This window comes from Magnolia sinica, chromosome 15 (genome assembly GCF_029962835.1).
Source record: "Magnolia sinica isolate HGM2019 chromosome 15, MsV1, whole genome shotgun sequence".
NCBI classification, from domain to species: Eukaryota; Viridiplantae; Streptophyta; class Magnoliopsida; order Magnoliales; family Magnoliaceae; genus Magnolia; species Magnolia sinica.
In genome coordinates this window covers 6,818,985-6,831,495 of record NC_080587.1, presented here as the reverse complement: position 1 = coordinate 6,831,495, position 12,511 = coordinate 6,818,985, and the positions used below count along the sequence as shown (strand labels likewise).

The 12,511-nt window shown below is 40.4% G+C and overlaps 2 protein-coding genes across 2 annotated transcripts; both read right to left on the bottom strand.

Annotated features, from left to right (window-relative positions):
* Positions 1–740: 740 nt before the first annotated feature.
* Positions 741–1,557, bottom strand: LOC131227013 (putative disease resistance protein RGA1). The gene has a single exon (XM_058222706.1). It carries the CDS (start codon positions 1,540–1,542, stop codon positions 760–762), a length of 783 nt encoding a protein of 260 aa, XP_058078689.1. The 5' UTR covers positions 1,543–1,557; the 3' UTR covers positions 741–759.
* Positions 1,558–1,566: 9 nt separating this feature from the next.
* On the bottom strand, positions 1,567–10,666 carry LOC131228128 (putative disease resistance protein RGA3). Its single transcript, XM_058223960.1, has 3 exons — positions 10,385–10,666; positions 1,759–4,426; positions 1,567–1,592 (listed from the first exon to the last, which is right to left on the bottom strand). Exons 1-3 carry the CDS (start codon positions 10,664–10,666, stop codon positions 1,567–1,569), a joined length of 2,976 nt encoding a protein of 991 aa, XP_058079943.1.
* Between the last annotated feature and the right edge of the window lie 1,845 nt (positions 10,667–12,511).

Sequence of the window (12,511 nt, the reverse complement as noted above, 5' to 3'; positions counted from 1 at the left end):
TATTAGCTGATGGGCTACACTTAAATTGAGAATTTTGAATGGTGTACATTATTTTTTTATGGATTAGCCCACCTTATGATTGGATTTTTCATATTTTTACTTAGTATAATAATAATATTAGTGTGCAGATGTTGGAGTGTTGGATGTGAGACACATACCACGTGGACCCCGCAACTTTTGATTTTCCACTTTGTTGTAAAGAAAAGCAAAGGTGAGCAATATTATAATTTCTCCTCTTAAAAAGCATTTCCCAATGATAAACATAAGCTTGATCCAAAGCTTTTGGGGCCTCTAAGAAGTTTTTAATTGTGGGTGCTTAAAGACCACTATTTCCTTGGTCCACCTGAGATTTGGACGTGACTTAATTTTTGAATCATGCCATAAAAAGATATGGCAAATATATCTATAGAGCACTGACCAATAGCCCCTTGCTACCAACAGCTTTCAACAATAAACACCTCATAAACATGGTATTTACATTTAAGTAATTGAAATAAATCATTAAGGATGAGCATTTTTGTCATTTAATGAAAAACATGACATAAGGCACCCCTTTGACAAATTGTTTAGTGAGGTAGTTTAATGCGAAGATAATTTTAGAAAGGTACTAAGATGTAAATAGAGTCTTAATGATGTAGTATTTTATAAAATTCCCAATCATATTATTAGGAAAGAGATTTCCAGTAAAAATCCGCAAATTATAAAGCAAAAATAAGTTTTGAGTGAGAAGTGGTGCTTACAATCTTAAATGGGGACAGTCTAGTAAATCTGGATATCTGGGATGCGTGATATGTAGTGCCAATCCTCGCCTTTCTCCTTCTCGCATCGCATCTCTAATTGGGGGCATCGTATGATTGTTAGACTTTGGAGATTTGTTAGGAGTTGCAACCCTGATGGCAAACACTCCAATTGAGGACATTCGTAAATTTCCAAATATCGAAGTGAGGAGAGGTTTCCTATCCACTCCGGCAGAGCCGTTAGACTTTGCCAATTCCAGATTTTTAGAATTTGGAGGTTTGTAAGGAATTGCAACCCTGATGGCAAACATGTCAATTTATCACAACCGTCAGTCTGCAAACTTCGAAGCGAGGACAGGTTTCCTATCCACTCCGGCGGAGTCATTCCACCGATTGATAGATAATCCAGTGTTGTGACATGTCGTACCCCTTCCGGCAAACATGTCAACTTCTGACAGCTCTTGATGGTGAGGTGTTGAAGGGAAGTAAGGTGTTGCATAACCTCTGGTAAATATGCCAGCTCCGGACAATTATTAATGTACAAGTATCGTAAGGCAGTGAGGTGTTGCATACCCTCTGGTAAATATGCCAGCTCCGGACATTCAGTAATGAGCAAGTATTGTAAGGCAGTGAGGTGTTGCAGTCCCCCCATCAAACTCGTTAAGCTTTGACACCCCTCGATTGATAGATGTTGAAGAGACCTCAAGCCTTGTAGTCTCAAGGACGTTAGACCATTGCACTCAATAATCGACAGCTGACGGAGAGAGGTGAGGTTTTGTAACTCCTCTGGCAAAGATACCAACATACTGCAGCCTGAAATATACAGTCTCTAGAGCAGCAAGGTTTCCAAGCTCCCTAGATACAGAATCTAGCTTTGGGCATTCCTCAATATATAGACTGGAGAGATGGGTTTGGTCTTCAAACAACCCATCTGGCAGCGACCTTAGCTCCTTGAAACCTTCAACCTTGAGGGAGGAAAGTGAGGATAGGTTTGCCACTAAACCTAACAACATCTCATTACCATCCTTCAATTCTAATTTTTTTAGAGATGGAAGGTATGGAAGCATTGTTAACTTGGGACATCCCGATACAGTTAATTTGACAATGTGAGGGAGTACTTCTCTTCCATCGAGTCCTGACCACTCCTGTAAATTAGGCATATCTATCAAGCTGAGTTCTTTCAGTGACTGAAATCCCTCTGTAACATCATCACCGCCAGAGAAATGGTTGTCAATAGATTTCAAAGCATACATTCCTTGTATCACAAGAACTTTAATGAATGGTGAGCGGCTGACCAGGGGGAGTCGTTCGCATCTTCTGCAATTAATCACTGAAACTTCAATCAGATTTGGAAGTGATGAAGAACACATCCAATGCGGAAATCTGACACCCATGTACTCTTCCACAGTCAACCTTTTGAGATTTGGATGTGGTCGGAGACCTTCAAGGGTTTGCTCGACATTTCCTTCCAACTGAAGATCAATATCCTGACCCCATGAAAAGTGTAACTTATGCAGGTTTGGCTTATCCTTCAAGTTTGCTTCCTGGGCATCTGCTGCACACATCACATTCTCGAGGTTTCGAATAGTCAATTCTCCTCCAAGGTTTAGACCTTTCAGCTCTCTCATACCACTTCCACTATCCTTACCAACTATGAATATTGGCAAGGTCTGAAGGAACTTTAATTGTCCTATATTAGCTGGCATATGTGTCAATTTATTATATCCACTCATTTCAAGATGTCTTAGGCTAGTCATTTTGCTCATGTCCCTAGGTAACTCTGCAAGATTACGACACCTGAAGATTCTTAAGGTTTGCAAATGGTAAAGGGTGCAAATGGATTCAGGAAGGGCTCGTATTTGAGTAATAGACATGTCGAGGTATCTTAAGTGCTTCAACCTGCTGATTGAAACCAACAACTCCATGGTGACATTCACACGGTTTAAATCTAGCACACGTAAGAACATAAAATGTACCAAAACATTATGAGAAATGCTGAAATACTGACTTCCAAGCACAAGCAGCGTTCGCAAATGGTTTGCTCTCCTTGAGGGCTCTGGGTCTGTTAGGACACTTATGTTATACCCACACTCCAACAACAAACGACGAGATATGTTAGGGATACTCATTGCATTCTTGACCTGCACAATCGAGCATTCATTTCCAGCAACAGAGCATGCAAGATCATGCACGAGGTCATGCATCTTGCACCTTATTATATTCCCATCTTCATTTTTCTCAACATCCTGAAAGAAGGACCGCCATAATAGATTATTGAAACACTCTCCACCGATGTCTTCCATTTGTTTTCTTCCGTTTGATGATTTAACAAAACCTTCTGCCATCCATAGTTGGATTAGCTTCTTCTTCACAATTATATGATCTTTCGGAAATATTGAGCAGTATGCAAAGCATTGCTTCAAATGTGGTGGAAGATGATAATAACTCAACCTCAAAGCAGTTAAAATGTGATTCTCTTCTTCGGGTAGATTCCAAATGTCACTTTCTTTGACAAACAACCACTCTCTTTCCTCTGTTTTGAAGTGCATCAAGCTTCCCAGTGCCTTTGCCGCCAAAGGGATGCCCCCACACTTCTTCACAATTTCCTTTCCAAGCATTATAAGGTTTGGATGTTCTTGTCTTCCATGCCCAAATGCTCGCTGCTTGAACAGAGACCAACAATCATCATCTGATAATCTTGGCAAATGGTACGGAGGGAGAGTGCCCATGATTATAGCAACTTTTTCAATACGGGTAGTTACTATGATTTTACTACCCCTTGCACCTCCTCTGAGGAATTGTTTCAATCGATCCCAGTTCATGGAATTTTCATCCCACACATCATCCAACACAAGTAAAAACTTCTTCTCCCTCAGCAATTCTCTTAGGCGATGCTGCAGCTGATCCATGCTTTGGAGATCACATTTGCTATGGGTTGCTGACTCTATGATATCTTTTGTTACCTTACTGACATTGAAATTGTCCGACACACAAACCCACATTCTTAGTACAAAATGCGTTGCTATGCTCATTTCATTGTAAGCTAATTGAGCGAGTGTGGTCTCCCCAAGGCCCCCCATACCGACTATGGGGATGACTGTAACATCCTCTATGTAATCCTCATTAATCAGTAATTCCATTACCCTTCTTTTATCTTCTTCCCTTCCATAAACATCTGATTCAATTACAAACGAGTCAGTTGGTTCTCGGCCTCTAATATCCGACACCCGTTCTCCCCCTATCAAATGGAATTTAGACCTCTCCTCAGCAATTGCATCTAATCTCTGTTCTATCTCCTTTATCTTATCCACCATATTTGAACGGGATACCAGTGGGTTACATGACGAAAAGAAGTTGAATGCCTTCGTAATGCAATCACCAATCTCCACTTTTCTGCATTTAGCTTCCACTTCTGCTTCGGCTTCGATTGTGAACTCATCCAATATGTCTTCTGCATCATAAACCACATCTTTAAGCTTTCCCAACCAATTCTGTAACGCCTTGCTCTTTACTGGCTGCTCCTCCGCATCTTCAAGCACTGCTTGTATCGTTGATAACCTGCTTCTTAGATTTTCCAGCTCCTTGTGAAAACCCCAAAACAGTTCACACTTTTCTAGGATTGGCGATGCTAGTTTTTCAATAACTAGTTGAAGAAAGCCGGATACAACTGCTTCTGCCATTCCTTGTTCCTAACAGGGAAATCACAAGAAAAAAAATTAGAGATGTTCAAAATAAGGGAAAGAGAAGGATTTCAAGATCACATACAAAATTATCCACGATCTATCATTGTCTATATATGTTCCATCTATGATATCCTCTTCTATTATTGCCTGTTCATATTCCATCTATCTTAGATTCTTCACTATATAATAAGCCAATGAGAGCCCAACACGTGAGTTGATATAATTGGCTGTCTCCATCTATGCAGATGATTCTAATTTTTATGGAAACTGCTGGTGATTTTCTCGAGTATTGATTTGACCGGATTACCTTGACAAAATCTTATTCTGCATGTTTTTTATTACTAATATCACAAGGGCTTGTTTGGATTAATGAAAGGAAAGAAAACAATCCTGTGAAACTAACTTTTAGTTGTTTGTTGAGGTTTTTTTTTTTTTTTTTTTTTTTTTTTTTTGAAATTTATGTGAAACATCTTTTGCCATTTTCTATCTTTATTGAAAACTATTTTTAATGTATTCTCACACATCCACTCATTTGAAGGGAGGCCATTTTCCCACTATGGAAGGAAAATGGAGTTAAACTCAAATGTGGCACCATCTATCTTCATTGTGCCTCACACCTGCCACTGTGCCACATGTTCTACCATTCTATCTTTTCTTGTAACCCACATGTGCAAAGCATCCTACATGTGCCAACGTGCACAAGTTCTCAAAGGGCCCACATGTGTCAAATGTGCAAATGTATGTCTTGTGCCACATGTGCCACCATACAACCTCAAGCACTTCACATGTGCCACATGTGCTGTATTTCAGCTTCAACGCTTGCATATGCCACATTTGCCACATGTTTATCATCCATATTCAAGTATCCCACATGCACTAATCATTGCTATGATTTAGCTCCAAGCACCCATATATGCCACAATGTTGCATATCTAGGGGGCATTTGGATGGTAAGCAACTTTAGATAAGCAACTTATTTTAGTTTCTACTTATTCAGTAGATAAATAAGCTTGGTAAATGGCATACTTATCAGCCAAAAATTAGAAAATCATGTTTGGCTTCGAACATCATAAGTAATTATCCCTCAAATCTATTTGGTCCCCGCACATCCACCGTCCATCATGTGGGGCCAACCTTTGACATAGACCGTTCATTGTGTAGGTCCCACCTTTGATGTGGCCCATTCATCATTAGGGGATGACCTTTAAGGGCGGTTGGATTATAAGTTACTTAAGATAAGCTACTTAATCCTCAAGTAGCTTAACTTGGTTTCTACTTATTAAGATGAAGTGATTAAGTAACATTAAGTAAAAATGTTACATATAATTGATCATAAACCAAACGTACTTATCTATTGTTGTGAGTAGAAAAGGTAGCTTATTTGGTGGTATCCAAATGGGCCTTAATGTGCACCATTCATTATAGGGCCCACCTTTGATATTTGTCATCCATCATGTGGGGCCCACCTTTGATATTTGTCATCCATCATGTGGGGCCCACCTTCAATATCCACTGCCCATCATGTGGAACCCACCTTTGATGTGGACCATCAATCATGTGAGCCCCACCTCTGATCTGGGTTGTCCATCATGTGGGGTCCGCCTTGGATATGGGCCACTCACTATTAGGGCGGAGCTTTGATGTGGATCATCCATCATGTGAGACCCACCATTATTAATTAGCCATCATGTGGGCCCCACCTTTGATGTGGACTACCTATCATGTGGGCCCCACCTTCAATGTGGGTTGCCAATTATGCAGGGCTCGCCTTGGATATTGGCCATTCATCATTAGGGGCCGACCTTTGTCTATCATGTGGGGCTAGCTTGAATGTCCACTGCACATCATGTGGATCCTACCTTTGATGTGGACCGTCCATTATGTAAGTTCCACCTTTGAAGTGAGATGTCTATCACGGCAACCCACTTTGGATGTGGGTTATTTATCATAATGGGCCGACCTTTGATGTGGACCATCCATTAGGTGGGCCTACATCAATATGGGGTCATCTAAATGTGGGGCCCACTTGTTTACAACCACCCTGACACATCCACACATAGAGGTGTGCACGAGTCAAACTGAGTCGAGCTTGGCACAGCACGACTCGGTCAAGCCGAGCTTAGCTCGAACTCGGCTCTGCTCGGTCCTTAAGCCTAACTGGCTAGCTTGGCTTGGTTTGATCAGCAGCTCGGGCCAGTTCAGGCTGAGTTTCAGCTAAGATCGAGCCTCTACAACATTTTCTAAAACACATGGAGTGCACCTTCAAATTCTCACGGAATGTAAAGCAGCAGCATCGATTTACAGTTATTTCATCAAACACTCTGTAGGCAACATAAAAATCAAGATACAAGGGTATTTGTTTGATATCCATACCTTCCTTGCCACAAGCTGACACTTTGTTGAGTCATTTCATCAAACACTTGCTGAGTAACATCAATATCAAAATAACAAAGTCATTGAACTAGTTTGATCTGAGTTTGATTCGAGTTGGGTTTTGATCCGAGTCTAGTCGAGCTCAGGCAAGCTCAAAAAATTAGCTTGACTTCGCTCGAACTCAGTTTCGAACCTAGTCGAATCAAGCTTTTTTAAGTCGAGTCGAGCGAGTTAACCGAGCTAACTCGGTTCGTGTACAGCTCTATCCACACATACCAATAAGATGCTACCATATGTCAACGCTTCTTATTAAATGATGGACGAAATTCTAGTCGCATACCAAGGATATCTTTTGCCCCATATCCTTCAGTGCCACGTCACCTGCCAAAAGTAGAATAATGCACAATTGTATGCCGGTTTGTAGATAAAACACTGTGACGAATGACATGTAGCCATTATACAAGTGGTATGTGTGATCGAAGCAGCGTGCACAACAATTCTATAAAGACCTACCAAGATAGCGGTAATATCTTAAATTGGATATGCTCGGCAAGGCTATCTTACATAATCTTGCAAAAAATAAGAGATCCTCCTATAGACGATTGGTGCTCTCGCGACGATTAAGAAAGTTCAAGAAATGGTTTCTTCTCAAAGAAATCAAAGACACCGTAAGGAATCCGGATATAATGAGATTGATCCCATAATGTCTGGGATCTCTATAGTCATGCTGGTAAGGAGATCTAAAAACAATTTTGTATCGTAACCCTGGAGACCTCATTCGCAAGTCTGGGATGATTAGGGAACAACTATGCATCGTGATCACCAAGGATCTTGGATCAACAAGAAAATCCAGTGAGGGTTTGCTTCCTCCCGAGCTATATAAGGAGCACATGATGAAGAACTCAGGACCCCATGCCAAACATATTCTCTCATACATAGAGCAATGTTACTTATCTTAGTTGAGATTCCTCCACTTCTATCCAACTACACTATAGAACGTCTAATGTTTAGGTTAGCTTAGATCGTTACTATGTAGTGGCTTCACTATAGTACAGTTAGGAGTATTATAAATATTCACAACCTCCTGTCATTGGATTCCCAATCAACCGACTCCTTATTTGGAAGATTAAACCATCGGTTATATCCTGTTGACTATTTAACTCGATTTTTTATTCACATAGGCGATCACAGGTATTTATCTTTTGTTTCTCTGATTTTATTGTTCATTTGATGATTGTACCATGCTTCACATATAGATTAATAAATCAACATTGTTAGCCTTTAGTTTTAATCTTTTCTATCCGTCATTGTTTTATTAAAAAATACAAACCCTACTATCACCATTCAGAGAAAAGTCCTCAGTGCAAGTCAAAAAGAATCCATTCACCCCTACCCTTTTAAATTGCCTGATTGCTATAGCAATTGGTGGATGAGAAGGTGCCTAATTCCACAAATTCATGAAATTTAATTGGTATGTCCTAGCGTTGGGGTCATTAGTGTTCAATCAAACTCAAGTCGAGTATGACTCTGGCATACCTGCACTAACCTAACCACACAAGTTTAATCGAATACGGGCCTTTGTTAACATATGTGGCCTCATATTTGATTGAATTATGAGAAATATATTTTTTGACATGCTTGATGGGACATGGTATACTATCTTTAGTATTCCTCAATAGAGCAAGATGCCTCCTAAATCAAAAAAGGATAGTTCTATCCTTTACACTATAGAATAGCCATAAGACAAAGGACATTGCATTGAACCCGTCGACGTGGACTCATGATTCTCTTCTCAACTAGTCTTCAGAGATGTTGCCATACGCTTCCTTTAGATGCAAAGACACATAAGGTAGATCGCAAAGGGCAATTAGATAAAAGTAGAGACATTCAAAAGGGTGGTCGAAAGTTTCTTTGAGTGGCTTTTGACATCATGAATATTCAGCCTGCTCCCAATCTCCCTTTGGATTTGAAAGCAGAACAACAGACCAAGCTCCCTACAAGGGTCAGCTAGACCGAACTCCAAGGTCGTCCTATACCATGACCATCGGTGGTGAGGAGAAACGACCAAAATGGCTGGCCTTACAGCCAATCGAAATTCGTTGCCCAAAACCTATGTATACCTAAGGGGTAACTCCAAGCATGCATTGATAATCTCGGGGGAGAAGCTGGCCACTTGGCTGACGCTGCACAATTACTACCCGACAGCCAAGAACCTAGGGGAGCAACCTCTAATCACACTGACCATTTAGCAAGGCTACTAGAGGGTTGATATACCCGGGAGCAACCTCTAATCACACCAACCATTTAACAAGGCTACTAGAGGGTTGAGATACCCGGGAGCAACATCTGATCCCACCACCTCCTCGACCATTGATCAAGTGATACAAAGGTCATACCTTGCGTTGCTGCAACGACTGCTCGGCCAAGACGATGACATAGGATTTATTTAGGAGTACAACATCCAGCTGAACAGTTGGCGAATTGCTTGACTAGTGTACAGGAAATCTTATCCTAACTGGGTATATTAATACTTTGAGTTACCTACTGGATTTAGGTTCCCTGAGTTTATCCTATTCTTCGAAAAGGTTGAGACTTCCACGTTTTAGCATATCGGTTGCTTCACCATGCAATGTGGTCAAGTATTGCATTATGATTTCTTGACATTGAGGTTGTTTGGAATTCCTTGATGGGAGCAGCCTTTACATGGTACATAAACCTCTGATCAATTCAATCCAAACTTGGCTTGATATGGAGGAGAGGTTTCATATGCAATTCCCCTGAATCGAGCCAGAGGTTTTAATGGTCATTTGTCTAAACTTTGCCAATTGCCTGTAGAAATGGTTGAACAATTCATCAGTTGTTTCAAAAGTGCTAAAAATTAGTACTTGGTGATCCTTCACGAAGATGAGTTCACCAGACTCACCTTAAAAGACATGAACTTTGAGCTTCGCAAGAAGTTTGAGGGCATACATTTTGGTTACTTGTTTGAGTTGTCAATTAGAACCACCTAATACTAGTGGATTTTCTAAGAGGAGAAACACCGTATGAATACATCACGGGGCATGTTTTATAACGAACTGAATTATGAACTAGACATGATGGAAATAACCCCCACACAACTGTGCAAAGACCATGAAGTTGACTAAGAAGCTGCTATGGCGGAGGTAATTGGCAAATGCCCCTACGAGGGTCCGACCTTGTAATGCCCAGATATTAAAACCTCTACCTGTGTTAAACCCTAAAAAGGTGCCCCCGAGTCCTCAAGGCAGCACTCCTTCGACATCTTTAATGCCGAGGAGATCTTTGACCTCCAATTGGAAGTCAAATTTATTAAACTCCCGGATTACCTAAAGGTCCCATTAGCTGAGGAATTGAAAATGGATGTGTATTGCAAGTGACACAGTACTAAATCTCGTTCTACTTAGAATCGTGTCGTTTTCAAGAACATCATACTGGAGAACATTGACAAAAGCCTTCTTAAGTTTTACAGAATAGGGGCAATGGGGATTGATCGTGATTCCTTTTTTGAAATGACTGGTGCAAATATTATTCAATCCAATATAGCAATAATCGATTGTCCGGGAAAAAAACAAGAAGCAACGGTGCAGCATCCTTTGCAACAACCTTCCCGAATGACAAATCAGCAACCAACCGTTCCATTACAGATGTCACAACCGTCATGGCAATGGGAAATGCAACAACGAAGTCTCCCTTAGCCATGAACAACAAGTCATCCGCAGAAGCCACCATTTGCCGGCTGGGGTAACTTAAGGATAAAGGAAAGGCTTCGAGGATAACTCCTGTACTAGGAGGGTCAAGTGTTACTAAGCCTTCCATGAAAGCTACTGAGCATGTCTTTAGAATTTCTAACATTACTGTGATTACTATTGCACATTTTTGCTTATAGGTGCGGTCCACCGAATGGACAGACTGGATCGCCCGCAAGCATTTCGAGTACTAGAACAGGGGAATTTTAACATGTCTGATGAATGCATTGCATTAAGTTTTTAAACACACGGGTATAAATGGAACAAATGGTCTGTTTGGGCAGAGGATCATCTGGCACAATTAGGATCAATTCAGGTAGGCCCCATAACTCAAATCTATCCAGGCTGAGCAGCTAATGACCTTGCAAGCGATGAACAACATCCCTGTTTGATTCAAAGAAACACTTTTCGGAAGACCCATCAGATCTGTCACCCTTACATAGATTTTTAATCTTATGGGCCCAATTGGAAGATTTTACTCAAGGATTGATTGACAATTTTTGAATTGTTGAGATGGAAAATTTCAACTGTCCTTGTTCAGAAAGCATTGTCCATGAATGGGTAGCTCGAATTCTTCAACCAATTTGATTTTGGGACTGTGATTTAAGTGTTCTAAAGTTTAGGCGTTTAAATTTTTAGGCATGGTAATTTGGTGATTTCAACCAAAAGTAGGATCCATGTCGTCCACCAGTTTTACTAAATAATTTTAAGGAGTGAGCCAAAAATGAAATAGATAAGTGGATCATACGGTTAGAAACAGCGGGTATTGTACACCCACTATTTAAACAATGTCCCCCACCATTGAAATAGTTAGGGCCCATCATGATGTTTGAGAGAAATCCACACCGTTCACTAGTTTTTTCAGATCAATTTAGGGTATAAGCCTAAAGATAAGGTAGATATAAAAATTGAGTGGGCCAGACCATGGTAAATAGTGGCTATTAAATGCCCACCGTTGAAACAACACCAGCATACCCCATCAAAACAGTTATGGGACCCACCATGATGTTTTTGAAAGATCCTTCCCGTCCACTAGTTTTGCCATATGATTTTAGGGGGCGGGCACAAAAATGAGGCAGATCCAAAACTCAAGTGGGAATGTAGCTTGAATAGAGAGTATTGAATGTCGACTGTTGAAACAAATTGTGATTTTCGCTGAAATAGTCGTGTGGCCCACCATGTTATTTTCAAGAAATCACCCCATCCACCATTTTCATCAGTTTATTTTAAGGGGTGAGACCAAATATGAGTCAGATCCAACACTTAACTGTGCCTGATGACTTACAATAATGGTATTAAATGCACATTGTTGTTTGTCATTGAAACTGTGTGGCCCACTGTGATATTTTTCATAAATGCAACCCATCCACCAGTTTTTCTGGTTCATTTTCTAGTTGATAGGCCCAAATATGATGAAGATTCAAAACTCAAGAGTGTCATATGGATTCAAATAGTGATATTGAACACCCATCTTAGAAAGAATAGAGGAGTATTAAAAACTCAGTAGCCCACGGTGGTGATGTTTCTGAGAAATCCAACCCATCCACCATTTTTGCCAACTCATTTTTTTGGGGATGGATCCAAACAAATCCAACACTCAAGTGGGCCACATGACTTGAATAAATACTATTAAACTCCTACTATTGAAACACTGCTAGCCCACGGTGATGTTTTTGAAAAATCCACCCAATCCACCATTTTGTTATATCATTTTAATGAGCAAGCCTAAATATGAGGTAGATCAACTGTAATGTCTTAAAAAAATTCGTACAAAAACCCGAGTACCACCTCAGGCAGAAATCACTAAGGACCAAATCCTTTAGAAATTAGACGAGAATTAACTAAGTGCTAAACTAGATTACCTGTGAAATTGACACTAATCACTTTAAATGCGATTTGTAAGACTCAAAATGAGTAGAACCGTTAACGCTACATTACATAGAAACATAGG

Excerpts from the sequence above, each read along its gene's own strand:
- LOC131227013 (XM_058222706.1), bottom strand. The coding sequence starts at position 1,542 with ATGTTGGTATCTTTGCCAGAGGAGTTACAAAACCTCACCTCTCTCCGT.
- LOC131228128 (XM_058223960.1), bottom strand. The coding sequence starts at position 10,666 with ATGTTAGAAATTCTAAAGACATGCTCAGTAGCTTTCATGGAAGGCTTA. Across the intron at positions 4,427-10,384 it reads ATGCTGCACCGTTGCTTCTT|GAACAAGGAATGGCAGAAGC; the intron begins GTTTTTTTCCCG and ends TTTCCCTGTTAG. Across the intron at positions 1,593-1,758 it reads AAAATTAGAATTGAAGGATG|GGAGCTTGGAAACCTTGCTG; the intron begins GTAATGAGATGT and ends TTCTGTATCTAG.